The sequence below is a fragment of the Orbicella franksi genome, chromosome 6 (assembly GCF_964199315.1).
Source record: "Orbicella franksi chromosome 6, jaOrbFran1.1, whole genome shotgun sequence".
Classification (NCBI taxonomy): domain Eukaryota; kingdom Metazoa; phylum Cnidaria; class Anthozoa; order Scleractinia; family Merulinidae; genus Orbicella; species Orbicella franksi.
The window spans coordinates 21,039,790-21,053,962 of NC_138150.1; the positions used below are offsets into that span (position 1 = coordinate 21,039,790).

Consider the following 14,173-nt stretch of genomic DNA (forward strand, 5'->3'; position numbering starts at 1 on the left):
GCTATCCGGTGCAGACGCGGTTGGGACGACGCGGTAACGGACTAAGATGGAGAAATAACCTCGACTATTTGAAAGGTGAAAAATGGTTTTGGTAACATATATGTTTAGGTCAAAACAAATCATGTATTCAACTCCATAGTTAAAGATACGTAGTATTTTTGATGAACTTCGAGGTGTTTGGAAGTGCGGTCAAACACTGTCTTGAGTCTTTGAAATATCCCCTTAATCGGAACTCAAACTAAGGAGAAAATAAAGAAATAAAATTCTAAAAATCTCTATGCTAATTAAGATCAGATATTCACACACCACCACGGTCACTGATGATTTCATTCTTTAAACGCGATGAATTATTTATGAGTTTAAAAAGTCTTTTTAACAAAGATGCGTTACCTTGGTAATAGCAATAGTAAATGTAAGGTATGCTCAGATCCGCACCATATGGATAAGGATGAGACTGTCTGTCATGATTCATATCATTTTCTGTATCATAACGAATGTATTCCAGTGTGTGAATAGTTTTTAGAACCTCCTGGCAATCCTTACTGTGGGCAATAAGATAGAAAGGCGATTCAATGGGCAATTCGATAGGGTCGCTAACCGATCCAATAGTTTGACAACAAAAGTTTATTTTTGTATCTTGTTTGTAACTTCCAGCAGGAACAGTGCCGGACTGGAAATTTAAGTTTGCCCCATTTTTACCGTTCTCGTCGTCCCACAAGACCCATCCATCCTGTAGAAGTTTAGGGCAGCTGGCTCCTTTCTTATAAATGCAGTATTGACCGGCAGGCCAACGAAATCTTTTGTTATCAACAGTAGCAGACCTGTTCATCTTAAAACAGAAACTCCGGCTAACATCGCCAGAACTGAAAACCGTGGCATTGAGATGAAAGCTCGAGGAAGTTTGAGTTAGGCTCTTGTCGTCCTCTAAATCCTGATAAATGTTGCCAGTCTCCCAAGAGAAACCGTTGGCCTTAGGACAGCCCGACTTAGCCATTGGTAACCCATATTTTCCTGAGGGCCATTGGACAGTATGGCGGGCAACTGAAACAGAAGCGAAAAGAGTAACAAATTGACGATTGAGTCTCTTGCATACAAACAGACACTGATGCGGGCAGAAAGAAAGTCAGCGGTCATTTTATACTTTAGCCGGCACTAAGCGGAACTGATCCAGCGATTGCATCCCCCAAAAGGTACCACGAGCACCACCCTGATTTTTGACGGGGATTTCCCATCTTATTTCGATTCTTTGTGTTAAATACTGGCACTCAGTAAAAAAAGTTTACGCTGAATTTATTTAAACGAATGATTTGGGCTTTCTCCAGGGAAACTACAGAGTAACTCAAGTAGTTCTCAAGTTCTCAAGTTACATATTTACGACAACTACTTTACTCTCTACACATTATTCTTAACTTGTCAGGTGAATAAGAACGTACTTGTCTTGTTGATCAACATAGTTTTACCACTGGCAATTCGCATATTTATGTGATTGGTATAGTCCGCCATATTGGAATAGCCGACAATTTCCGAAAACTGCTCGACTCGGAAACTCGCTCCTAGTACTCCTCGGTTGTCCTCCTGAGCGGTAGGATTTAGGCACAACCCTAGTTTAGAAACTAAATACTAAATGAACAGACATCTCTTTATTGATTCGATTACGCGGGTGGACCCGTGCGTCCACGAGGGGGCGGGGGGGGGGGGGAGTTGGCGTTACTCGGCTGCTACATGTTTTCATAGGCAATAAAGATATTTCTTTTAGAGCTGTTTTAAGCCCTGAATGTGTTTTTTTTATATTCGGTCTTGCTTCATGGTTGTTAAGATTGCTATTTTGGCCTGACACGTATGACGCTGTATATTCTTTCAGTGTCGTTTCAATAAATAACGTGTGGGCAATTTGGATAACATTGATTAAATGTCTTTGAGTGATGATAAACAACTCTTTTAAACGTATATAAACTACCTCTGTTGACTAGCTTTCAAAATTTAATGCAATATGTTTCTTGCTTTATATATCAAGCACAAATGGTAAATATATTTGACTACACTTTATCAATCACTGGCCTCCCTAGCAATGTCCTGGTCCTGAGAGAGTTTTTGTTAAAAAGCCAAGTGAACAAAGGCCAGATTTCCCCAGGTCTGTTATGGAGGGGTGTTTCGACTGACATTATCAAGACCTGAGGCCCGTTTCTGGAAGGTCCCGATAGGTTTTCGCATCTGGAAAACCGCAGCAAAATTTCGAACCTTATGACTACAGAGCTATTTTATTGACGTATTCTTAATATGAAAAGAGGTTGTATACTGTTCTCCGTTTTGAGATACAGATGAACTAAAACTGGCTTTACGGGCCCGAAATGTTTGCGGGGCTTTCGAGAAACGCGCCCCAAGGACAGATCACTCTTACTTAAAGAAACTGAGAAAGAAAAACAAACCGTGGAGAACTGTCACTGATAAATTAAGGTTGTGGACTTTTAAACTCTTCGAGTGAGAGCACTAAAATCATAAGTTTTGGATTTAAATTTATAGCCTAAATTAGATGAGAGCTTTCTAAGAATTTTACACCATATTCCAGCCAAACCTCTGGGTAAGTATCCCCGACAGTACGTACAGGCAAAAACAAGTTGAAACACGCACCTTCTGTAGATAAACAGCTGAACAGCATCACTCCAAAAATCTTGCAACAAACCACTAGCCTGTAAGACCTCTTTGTTGAGTAAGACATGCTTTACAGTTTCCAGCCGGAACTAAAGTTAAAGAGATAACTGAACCCTACTTGGAGCACGAAAATTAATTTGGCGATCGATATAGCGGTCTTCAAGAGTCACGAGTGTCTTAGCGAGAGTGCAAATGTCAGCTCACATTTGTCTATCGTCAGTTAGCTATTGTCGGTTGTCATGCATGCAGTTTGGAAAAGAAACATTTCAGCGTATAAAGACTAGTTTTACAAGTAACATGATGGTATGAGACTGATTAGAAACAGGTTCAAGTGCACGTGGTCCACGGTTATTTCGAGTTCGAATTATGTGCAATTTACGGCGGTGTTTGCGTTATAGCAAGGACCCCCGGGGGGGTACTCCTTTATATGGGCCATATAGGTATGTGCGGCCCCAAAGGGTAGGGATTTACAGCCGTTTTGGTCATAATTAGGGTATCGATTTTGGCCATTTTGGTCTTAAATAGGGTATGGTTTTAACACTCTAGTCTTGAACTGGGTATGTTTCTTAGAAGAAGCTGCTTTTTCATCATTATCAATAAGACCATCACTTCATAACTTACCTTAGGGCAATTGTGCCAGCTGCAACGGTAATAAATAGGGCATCGAAGTTTTGGTCAGGTCATAAATAAGGTAGCAAAAATCGCAGATTTTGGTCATAAATAGGGTAAGGGCTTTAGGAAGTCGGCTGCAGACCCCCACCCAACTTTTCTGGGAGTGCCCCCCCCCCTCCCCGCCCCCCGGAGTAATGACGCGGAAGGATGGAGGAGTAATTTGACGATTGATGGCCAAGACTCTAGATCTTGGTAGATGATGACAGAACATAAACTCACGGAACGTCATCAAAGGCTGACAGGGGAGCCAGCACCTGCAGACCATTTGCCACTGTAGTCTTCAAGCGAAAATAGATTGATTTCAGTGGAAACCCCACAGAAATAAAGTGTAGACGTTCATTATTTTATTCTTTTTTTTCTTATCTTTTTGTTTAGACAACAAACAGGCAAAAATCTAAATTTTACATGAAACAGAAAAAGTACTATACATTTTACAGCAACTTTGAGCCTGAAGAATTATGATAAATAACATAACTACATATTAAATTAGACACTAAGGAGAGTTTTTACAAAAAATGCGCTCGACCACGGTGACCCTTTAACTAATTTTCAAGTAGTTCAAATCTAAGCCATTTCACTACTAATTAAAATAATAACTCGTTTCTGACCCATTCTTTTTTTCTGTCCGTCAAAATGACGACGGTCAGGCTAAGAAATGGCAAATGGACTAACCCTAACCCTAAGTCAAAATGATGTAGAAAATGAAAGTACATGAAATGACCTTTGGATCTGAGAGCGCAAAGCCCTTATGACGAAAGATCTACCTGTAATATGACGTTTAAGTAAACATTATTGCGAAATTTAGGTTGTTACAGGTTAGCATTCCGTAGCTTGTTTGGGAAGAAACTTTCTAGTTAGCTCGAAATCCTAAAGTCTTAAACGGTAAGTCGAGTGGTTGACCAAAGTCGTCTTGGCTTTCTCAGCCATGATCCTGTTGTCTTTCCTGTTCTTGGCTCATTAGGTCGGATGGTCTTTCGTTTGTCTTAAGCTTGTCCTCTCCATTCCTTCATTACAGCCTGTAAAGTAGGAAAAAATAATAAGAATATGTTGACAGAAATTACGTGAGAAACGTACACCGTACCGTAGATCAAAGTCGGATCGCGTGCCGGTCGGTCGCGGTCGGCATCAAAATTTTCCTAATGCTTTTCAGATATTTGCTCGCTCGGAGTAAGAAAATACAATCATTTAAAGCAAAGTAACATGTATTCTCCTCGAAGATCATTTAACGGCGTTGTTAATCTGGAATAATTCTCAGCACTGGGTCAACTCACCTTTCATACAGAGGGTTTTCAGAAAACTGGTCTTTCGAATTCGTTCCAACAAGTCTGAAAGACAAATGACAAAAAAATGAGGATCGAGTCATGGCGTATGTTACTCTTATTTTATGCCGTAACTAACTCAAAACCAGAATTGGAGCTATCCTTTAAGTTCTTCTCCCGCGGCGAGGAGAGGAGGGCTCCCAAATAAAATTGACGGGAAAATCATTGAGAATTTTGATAGGTGAGCAGTCAATTCGTTCCTGTCATAAAAAGCCTGTTAATGTTTGTTACCAGAGTAACCCTGTAAGTGGTCCTGCACGGTATGTACACCAGGCACACTGTATGCGATATCAAGCCAGTAATTTTAAACCACAAAAGATACGCTTTATGGGAGCCCCAAAAACGGGATGGTTTCTCCCAGTAAAAATAAAGATAATAGAATTATCTGCAGAAAAAAATAGATAATTCATGTACTGCTAACGGATTTTGTTAAGACAAAATAGATGTGAATGTTTTAACTCATCAAGGTTTGCTTTGGAGTTCGTTCCACATTCAGGTTACCTGTTGTCGTAGATGGGATTATCGCTTTGCTTGTCTGCGGAGAATAGTCGTTCCATTTCACTGCTGTAGAAGAAAAAATACGATAGAGCTATCGTAAAAGACGTTCTCGCTACGGTGTGTCACGCTAAGCTAGAGGCTCGAATTTAATGCACGCACTGGGGACTCTTGTTACTACAGAAACGACCGCAGATTAGTCTCCAGTTACACGCAAGCGTTAGTTGCCTACATTAGTTTTTACACATTCTTTTGGACACCTTTTGAACAGGGGAAAACCGCCTTTGTCAATATTGAAATGTACAGCTGGTGAAACTTAGCAGATATCTCGAGTTAATTTCTAGCTAACACTAAATTAGTCTCCTTCGCAGCCGTTTTTTGGGATGTCATGCAACTGGGGGAGCGTTGCGTGACATCCCCAAAAACGGCTGCGGAGGAGACTAACACTAAATTGGATCAGACTATTTTTGGTTATAATCTTTTCTCGCGGTAAATATGAATTCGGGAAGCGTGCAAAAAGCGATCCATTCTTCGTGGATCGCTCCAGCGATCTCTCTCGCCGTTCTGACAATGATTCATCTAATTTTCTCGCCATCCTTAGATCAGCAGAAGACATGATTCGCCTTAAAAGATGAGTTATGCGTGGTCCCTCCTAGAAAATTCTGCAGTAATGGCTCATTTTACATGTTTCTCGCGGAAGTTTGCCGCGTCAACATTGGTGACCTTGAGGACAAAAATGGCGGGCTTGTACCTTTGTCTTGGTTTAATTCAACAAGGGAACCAAAGCTGCTGACACCCTCTATGCTGGTACTACTTTCGCTTTACTCGCTGGAAACGTGCGCCGGAAAAATCCTGCCGAAGGAGAATTTTTCAAATCAGAGATCTTCCAACATTTGAGAAGGGTTCTAACCAGAGACTTGTGGTTGTCTCGAACAGACGATCGCGATCCTCTTGAGTCTACTCTGACAAGTAGCGTTTTGATCCCAATTCTGATTGGTTTAAAATTACAAAGATTGGAGTTTTCAAGTTGCAGGAATGCAAAGGTGAAACAAGACTTCAAAGTCGTTCTCGTCGTTAAAACCCAAGGAAACAGTCAAGACCAACAGCCTGTAATCCGGTCTGTGCAGTTGAAATATGAATGTATTTCTTAAAAAGGCGTGGTCATGAGCACATGCTGTCTTTGCATCTATCTTCATACATAATACCTACACGATTGCAAATGCTGGAGCACTGGGTTCGCCTGATTCTCTCACAGAGTTATTCTGGTTACCCTTTTGAGCACGTTTTGTACGGAGACGATGTCTGTCAAAGAAAGATATGTCAGTCAACCATAGATAAACGTGCCAAGCATAAAGTAGGGGGGCTGGTGGGATTTAGGGGGGTCATGCCAGACAAAAGGGGAGCAGAAATAAATGGTGTTTAAAGGAGCGCCGCTCAAAATATTACCTTATTGACGGCTTCAACAATAGGGCAAAAGTTCTACCAGAATTTCTAAAATAGCGTTCCTGACGTTATAAAAATGCATAAATTTCTCGGGGGAGCATGCCCCCGGACCACCATACTTTGTTACGTACTCTATAGCAGGAACTAAGCCCGCACTAAGCATTTGGTTCACGCTACGGACCTGGAAGCAACCATTTTTTGAAATGCCGGGATATGAAAAAGGTACCAGCTTCGTAAAATAAATTTAATTTCTCGAAAAAAAAAATCCTCTTAACGTCATTTCCACGTTTACTTCCGTTCCCTTCCATTTTCTAACGAATTGCGTGCATCATGATTGAGCTGAATATCTAACGAATAGATGATTAGAGGAATAGTGTCCCAGCTGATTACTGAAAGTTTCATTTTGAAATTTCTTTAGTTTGAACAGATTGTCATTAGGCTCCTTGAACATATCATTAGAACTTTCTAGAACGTAATTAATAAACGCCCAGAACAACATTGTCCGACAACCTTTTATTTTTGAGTCGTTATCCGCGAAAATCACCGAAAACTAACCCTTATAAACAGATAAATAGCCTCTAAAACGGCAAAAAATTGATTCTGTGTAAATACCTCGATGGCAGAAATTAAACAGCATTTACTCGGTCAACGATAAACATACAGCTTAGGTACATTGGAATTATTAGTTATGTTTCAGGTAGAATCCGGTGTTTAAAATCTATATGGTGAATTGAGATAGTAGCGATTATATTGTGTACGTACCTTCTCTTGAAAAGATGGTACACCAAGAGCAAAAGTCCGAAAACAAGCACAGCAAAAGAGCCACTTGCGACAATTATGTACTTCAATGGGATGCTAGTAACGACGTTTGAATGTGGCTCCACATCTTTGGATGTTTGTACCCTGTGAGTGTTTTCTGCTGTCTTCTCTTCCTTCTTGCTGTTTGTTGGCTTCGCGGACGTAAGTTCGCGTCTTTCTGTTTGTTTTCCCTCCGGAGTTTTCGACAGATCACTGGATGATAAACTCTTTCTTTTCTTACTACTTTTATCCATTGTTGTGCTGTGTGTAGCTTGAATAGGTTCGGTAGTAAAGGCTGGACCTTTTGTAGAAGTAAGTTTGTGTTCCAGGGACCACCACGTCAGCTGTTGAGATGCTGATACCAGCCGGAAAAATAGCAAGTCAGCTTTCGATTGGACACTTAACTACTTATCAACTTGAATTTCGTAAAGGTAAATTAACCGTCGTAGCGATTTTGTGAAGCTGACTTTTCGAGCGTTAGATAGCTCTTCGTCAGGCAAAGAGAAATCAGGCTGATGAAAGTTGACATGAGACTACTGGTTTGAAACGGAGAAGCCTATATTAAGAAAATGCCTTCCAGTTCATACGAGGTACGAAAAAAATTGTATAACTACAGTGTAGCAAACAGTAATTGTTCCTGCAATGCTAAGCATGAAACACTAGACATTTAAGGACGTTCGCGCGAAAATTTTCCAGTCCATAGATTTTTTTTTAAATTTTACTGCAGTCAGATAATGAGTCACTTGTGTCTGGGGGTCACCGACTTCGTTTCAGAGATAAAGCGTGTGGAAACAACCTTGATTCTGAAAAATTGGCGCACGTAATTCAGCATGGTCTACAGGGGTTTATAGTTAAAAATATCGAAGGTGAGTCAACGGAGTTGAGTATTTTGTAGGGTCTGTTGCGTAAATAATTCCAAATGTTACCAACGTTTTCACAAAACTTAACCCTTCAAAAGGCATTTGAAACCGTCGCGTGCACAGATACTGAAACGAAGAGCTAAAAAGAACGGAATTCGATGGTGCATTTTGCAAAAACCTATTGTATTTCTAGTCAATAGATTTTCTTCATTTTTTCGCTAAACGTAGAAAATCGGTAGAGAAAATGATCCATCAAAAAAAAATAGGGGTCACCAAACGTCCAAGATCGTTAAATCCAGGAAAAGCTATAGCAATGGCCATCTGCCCCATCATTGTTCATTTTATTGCTTAGCGCGCGCTCTCATGCATGACGTGGCGTGTGAATTTGCGTGCGCAGTAAAGATGCACAGAAACAATTAGTGCGAACGTCCTTAAGCTAATTATACCTTTGACTGTAGCTGGAACTGATGTGTAAGATGCGTTGAAACCTTTTGCCGATATCACGTGATCAGAATAAAACGTTACCATCATTTTATTGGTAGATGACTGAATGATTGGCAGCGGCAATTTCGTCATACAATATCTTCCAAGAGTAGTGACGTCAGCCTTCACTGACTCTTCCTTGACTTCCACATAGTCACAGCTGCACCGGCTATTTCCGCACGAGTAAGGATTGGATTCCAGCTCGAAGACTCCGAATCGTAGTTGTATTACGTAGCCTTTAGGTGCAGTGATGTTCCACTGACAATCTTGAAAGTTGTGGTAGTTTTCTGGGTAATATGGCGAGGCAAATACGCCACTTGACTTATTAAAGTTCCACTTGCATTCTAGGAGAATATCAACATGAAAAACGTCAGCGTTACTTGTTTAGTTTTCCAGTAAAATATAGTCCAACATCAAATTTAATCTTGCGCGTCATACCAGTGACCTTTTTCTTTCGGACTTCAGTTATCTGTGCACGTTAACAACTAATTCTGTTGCTGTCAAGTAACAATAAAACTCGGGTTTGGCTATTTGAAGGGTTTGGTCTTTCAGCCATTTCATGTAGTAAGAATAGAGGGTCTGCACATTGATTGTACTTTATGTTAAATGGTTAATGGGTTAAATGAATTTATTTTTTCTCTTTGTGACCAGCTTATTTCATATATGTACTGATTTTATGTAAAAATAATTATCCGTCTTGCTCTTGGAGTTTTCAGAAAAGGATTAACTTGAACTTGTATGGATGGGTGCAAACAGTGAGACTGTATAAATCTGCTGAAAATGGCTAAAAAAGGTGTTTTGAAATTGATTCTTAGAAATGAGTCTTAAAATCGCTCTTCGATCAAAAGTATCCCTTCCACGACTTTCAAGAGTTGTTACAGGTTTTAATAGGTGTTTAATGGTGATAATAAGTAGTGTTCTTGTCACTCTGTTTATGAAAGACGAGAACGAAAGCTTTACCTCGATAGTAACAGTAATAAATCGTGGGCTGTCTTAGATTAGCACCATATGGGTAAGGATAAGCTCTTGCGTCCTGATTGTTGGTATTCTCTGTATCAAACACCACGTGCTCCAGTGAATACACGGCTCCCTGGACCTCTTGACAAGTGGTCGACTCGAACGCTAGTAGATAAAATGGCTTATTGACTGGAAGCGAAACCCGTTTCTCGACAGATCCCGTCGTCATGCAACAGAAATATATCATGGTATCCTTGTTGTAAAGTCCAGCGGGAAGTTCCCCACCTTTGCTATTGCGGTTGGAACCGTTGTTTCCGTTGTCGTCGTCCCAAAGAACAGATCCCTTGTGGAAATCTGGTGGACAAAGGTCACCTTTCTTATAAATACAGTACTTTCCGTTTGGCCATTTAGGCTTTCCTTCGTCTGCCTCGGTCGAGTTTTTCACGCAGAAGTAACGCTTTATTTCTGGTTTTCCGATTTTTGTCTTCAGGTGGATGTTCGGAGAATGCCTGTTTCGGTTCTGATCCCTTTCTAGTTCTTCGGTTCGGTGTCCCGTGTACCAGGTAAATCCACCACCCTCGGGGCATCCCGAGTCTGCCATTGGTAGGGCATACGTGTCGGCGGGCCACATAGAGGATGCTGAGTAGAAAAAGCATATGGTGCCATATTCAAGACTTTAGATAATCGGTTAATAGCCATATTATAGATGTTATTATCTTTGTCATTTTTACCCCTCTTCAGTTGCGTGACCCGCGGTAGATGTAAACCCCGGTATAGACCCCCAGCTTGCGCATGTATTAAGCTGAGATTTTCGTTTCGTGGACTAAAATCCTTGTTTGAGTGTTCAAACCACTTCAAGTAGGAAATATAAATGTGTTGAAGTGACGTTTGGCACGTGCCTCCCTGAAACAACAAACGAGTTCGATCCAAGCGGTTTAAATATTACTGCGCTGTTTGGCCCTCTGAATTCATGATTTACATGTACATCATCTAGTTTTATATTCATCCCAAAAGATTAAAACGGATGAGAATTTTATATACATCTATATCGACCTTGGAACTAATATAATATAGTGCGCATAGTATGAATACAGTTAATTTTGGAACAGTACACAATGAAGTGCTTATATTTGTAGCCAAAAACTCAACAGAGCTTTCACAGAGAGTAAAAACCTACATGGTCATGATTTCATCACTTGCACGCCCCGCTCTTGACACATTGGAAGCGTGATCAGTTTTAAAGACGCTAAGGTGTCAGCTGTCTCTTCTAAAAGTGGAAAGATTTCAATTATCACAGTGTGATAGCTGCAATAGCCACGTCCTTCGTAATTCTTCACGGAACGGGTTGTTCTGAATATTGCAGCCTAACCCCTAATCCTTTTTCTGATGGTTCCTCGAGCTAAGCACCCAATTTAAGCGAGGAAACGAAGTTAAGTATTCAACAATTTAAGTATTACGTAACTGCCGGAAATCCACGACCTTTCCAAGCCAAAATTATATCTGTCTGATTTAGTAGCACCTTGTCAGATTTTGGCCTGCTATGGCGCACAGCCAGTTTTGTTTCAAAACCCCAAACCTGCTATTGTAAAAGTTGGACAAATATTACTTATATAAAAGATTAGCAAACATATCCATGAACACCACTTTGGAGAGACTACACTCAGAAAATCTCTGAGGGGCTCTTTATATTCTCGTATCGAAGCTCAATGTATGTAGCGAAACAAATTAAAAAAAAAAAAAAAACACAGAGAGGCGGCTTTGAAAATATTCTAGGCCTGTAGAGGTCATTTACATAATTGTTTTTTTAGAATATGGATTCTAGTCCATAAAGCTAAGAAGATAACGCTATTACTAGAATGTAAGGAGGTTTGAACAATATTGAGACGTAATACGGTTAAATGAAGTTATCGTTTATAATCATTGCTCTTGTGTGGAGTGATGGTTTCTGTTTACATCATAAATCAGATGCACAACACTGCCCTCTAATTTGGCCTCAGTTGCTTCAAGATGGCACCGAAATAAATCTGCCTCTAAAGACGGTAAATAATGTTGACTTAACAATCCAAGTTTTCCCGTTTAATACGGAAAGAAAGAACGTCAAAGAGTTGATATTTATTGTAAAAGCATGCTTATTGCGTTTTTGGTTTTCAAAATAGAGGTCTCAAAGTTATCATCTGGCCGGTATATTGCGCAAGCCATTTACTTATTGTCACATTTAATTCGAAGCTATTTTAATCAAGCATGTTCACCTGAGCTTCGTCTTTCCGCCCTGACTATCTAGACTCACAAGACGTTCTATGTTATATCGGCATCGCTGGGTTATACTTCAACAGCGCTTATTTGGTGAATACGGTCAGTATTACCTTACCTGTGGTGTGAACAAAACACAGAACTTCAGCAAAAGAAGCGGCACACAAGATAAAGAAGAGGATTCTGCTCGATGCGTCCATACTACCCGATTGTTCAAAGTTCATTCGGAAAAAAGCATTTCGCGGGTTGTTGGAGCTTAGAAGCACGGCCGGCTCAACACAGCAGCAATCACGACAAATATTATCTTCGCGCAATTGGCCAATTAAAAGTGTGAGAAACAATTAGGTCAGCGTGAATCCTTCCAATTGCAGCTTATCAGGAAATGAGAGATCTTGACGATTTACAGGAAAGCGCGCTTAGACAGCAAGGCTCCCATTTAATTTGGGTTTTTAATCAGCACAGATGTGACTACATGTGATTTGCGGCGCAGAGGTACGGTCAGTAATGAGCTCCTGGTACGGTCGGTCAAAAGAGCAGGTATAAAATAGTTCCACCTTTATTGTTGCCCGCACAGATGAAATAGCCCGTGGAAAGAATAGTTTATCTTCTTCGACTACCGGCATTTTTAATTTATTTAGAGGCGGCTACAGATGGTCGCTCTATTAACAACACTGGGAGAACTCATCTATGTTTCCATGGAAACTGACCAGAAGTAAAGTTAGCATTTTTCTTCTTACTCGCAAGAGTTCTTAAGCCTTCCGTTAAATTAAAAAACTCAAATTTACTTTTGCAAAAGGCGAATTCCAGCAAGAAACCAATGCTAGATAGCTAGCCATGGGATATTTTGTTGCATATCATATGCGGATCTGAAAGTTACTGAAAAATAGAAAAGGGTTAAGCTCTGAGAGTGAAAGAGTAAATCTGTGAAACTGAAAGTTATTTTCATCAAATTCTTTATTTAAACCTTTTGTCTATATGAAACGATCGACGCTACACAGTCAGTTGATATCCTTTTCATGTGGACCGATCCAGCGTGCAGTGATCATGATATCATGAGACTATGTGATAGAAGTTAGTTAGTGTTATATTTTACAACATTTATTTTTATGTTTATTAACTCTCAGAAAACGAAGTCCATGCTGGTAACAGACAAACGTTTGCGGAACCTTGTCGCCTCTACCTCAGTAGATATTAACTTGAATGGAAGGAATATTGAACATGTTACTGATTTCAAACTTCTTGGGGTAACGTTAGATCAGGATCTTTCATTTAATCGTCAGATTGAGGAGTTATGCAAAAAGTTGGCGAAACGTATTGGGCTCCTTCGTCACATAAGTCCTTATTTGAAACGCAATCAACGAGACATATACTACTCTACGATCATTAAACGTGAAATGCTTTGCGGTAGCACGATTTGGACTTCTTGCAGTAAAGAAAATCTTATAAAAGTCCTGCGTCTTCAAAAACGTGCGGCTAGAATTATCCTCGATGCCGAAAGAACAGCACCTTCTGTCGGCTTATTTAACACCTTAAAGTGGGTTCCCTTTTATGCTGAATCATGATACATAAATCGATGCGCTCTAACCTACAAAAGGCTGAATAGCAATACCCCAGAATATATAAATGATTTACTTATCAGAAACTCTGACACTCATAATAGATCAACCCGTTTTTGTAATATAAACTTAATGTGCCCGCGATTTAAGAGAATTACTGAAGGGGGTCGAGCGTTTGCTGTGCGAGCCACAAAATAATGGAACAAATTAAGTGTGGACATCAAACAGAGTACCAGTGTAGAAAATTTTAAGCGCTCCCTTTTTAAAATAATTTTAGATCACCAAATTCTTAGCAAACTATTCCTGTAAATTTTTTTAAAATTTGTAAATAATCACATTTTATAAATATTTTACGATGTATGTAGGCTTAATTATTTTATTTTAGTTATTTTTAATATTGTTACGATTGTACTATTTCTTTCTTTTTCTAAAATTTTAATTTTTGAGGGCCATTAGGTTATCAGTTTTAATACTGTCAAATGTTACCCTCGTAAAATAAAGTCTTACCTACCTACCTACCTACCATTAAAACCTACGCTAGCTACATTAATCAAAACCGATCTTCCGTTCATTAAGTGCACTTAACCTAAATGTAGTTGTTTTACTGATGTCTAAAAGATTTGAATCATATTTTTGATTTCCCCTCAAGCTTTGATGCTCTATTTCATACAAATAATTTCAGTCTTATCGT

General features: G+C 39.7%; 2 protein-coding genes across 3 annotated transcripts; both read right to left on the reverse strand.

Moving 5' to 3' along the window:
* Nucleotides 1-298: 298 nt before the first annotated feature.
* LOC145490509 (uncharacterized) lies at nucleotides 299-1,123 on the reverse strand (the record flags this gene model as incomplete). Its single annotated transcript, XM_081469617.1, has 1 exon — nucleotides 299-1,123. A coding segment is annotated over one exon (825 nt), but the record flags the coding sequence as incomplete, so codon positions are not given.
* Nucleotides 1,124-3,714: 2,591 nt separating this feature from the next.
* Nucleotides 3,715-12,531, reverse strand: LOC145490402 (uncharacterized). 2 transcript variants are annotated; one of them, XM_081469530.1, is made up of 8 exons: nucleotides 12,045-12,531; nucleotides 9,680-10,315; nucleotides 8,683-9,063; nucleotides 7,341-7,731; nucleotides 6,345-6,437; nucleotides 5,142-5,204; nucleotides 4,593-4,646; nucleotides 3,715-4,337 (listed from the first exon to the last, which is right to left on the reverse strand). In XM_081469530.1, the coding sequence occupies exons 1-8, from the start codon at nucleotides 12,148-12,150 to the stop codon at nucleotides 4,331-4,333; spliced, it is 1,731 nt and encodes a 576-aa protein (XP_081325656.1). In that variant the 5' UTR covers nucleotides 12,151-12,531; the 3' UTR covers nucleotides 3,715-4,330. The 2 variants fall into 2 exon arrangements, with proteins under 2 accessions (XP_081325656.1, XP_081325657.1); XM_081469531.1 differs by having other exon boundaries at nucleotides 3,715-4,646.
* Between the last annotated feature and the right edge of the window lie 1,642 nt (nucleotides 12,532-14,173).

Excerpts from the sequence above, each read along its gene's own strand:
- LOC145490402 (XM_081469530.1), bottom strand. The coding sequence starts at position 12,150 with ATGAACTTTGAACAATCGGGTAGTATGGACGCATCGAGCAGAATCCTC. Across the intron at positions 9,064-9,679 it reads TTATTACTGTTACTATCGAG|AATGCAAGTGGAACTTTAAT; the intron begins GTAAAGCTTTCG and ends ATATTCTCCTAG. Across the intron at positions 5,205-6,344 it reads GCTCCAGCATTTGCAATCGT|CAGTGAAATGGAACGACTAT; the intron begins GTAGGTATTATG and ends TTTCTTCTACAG.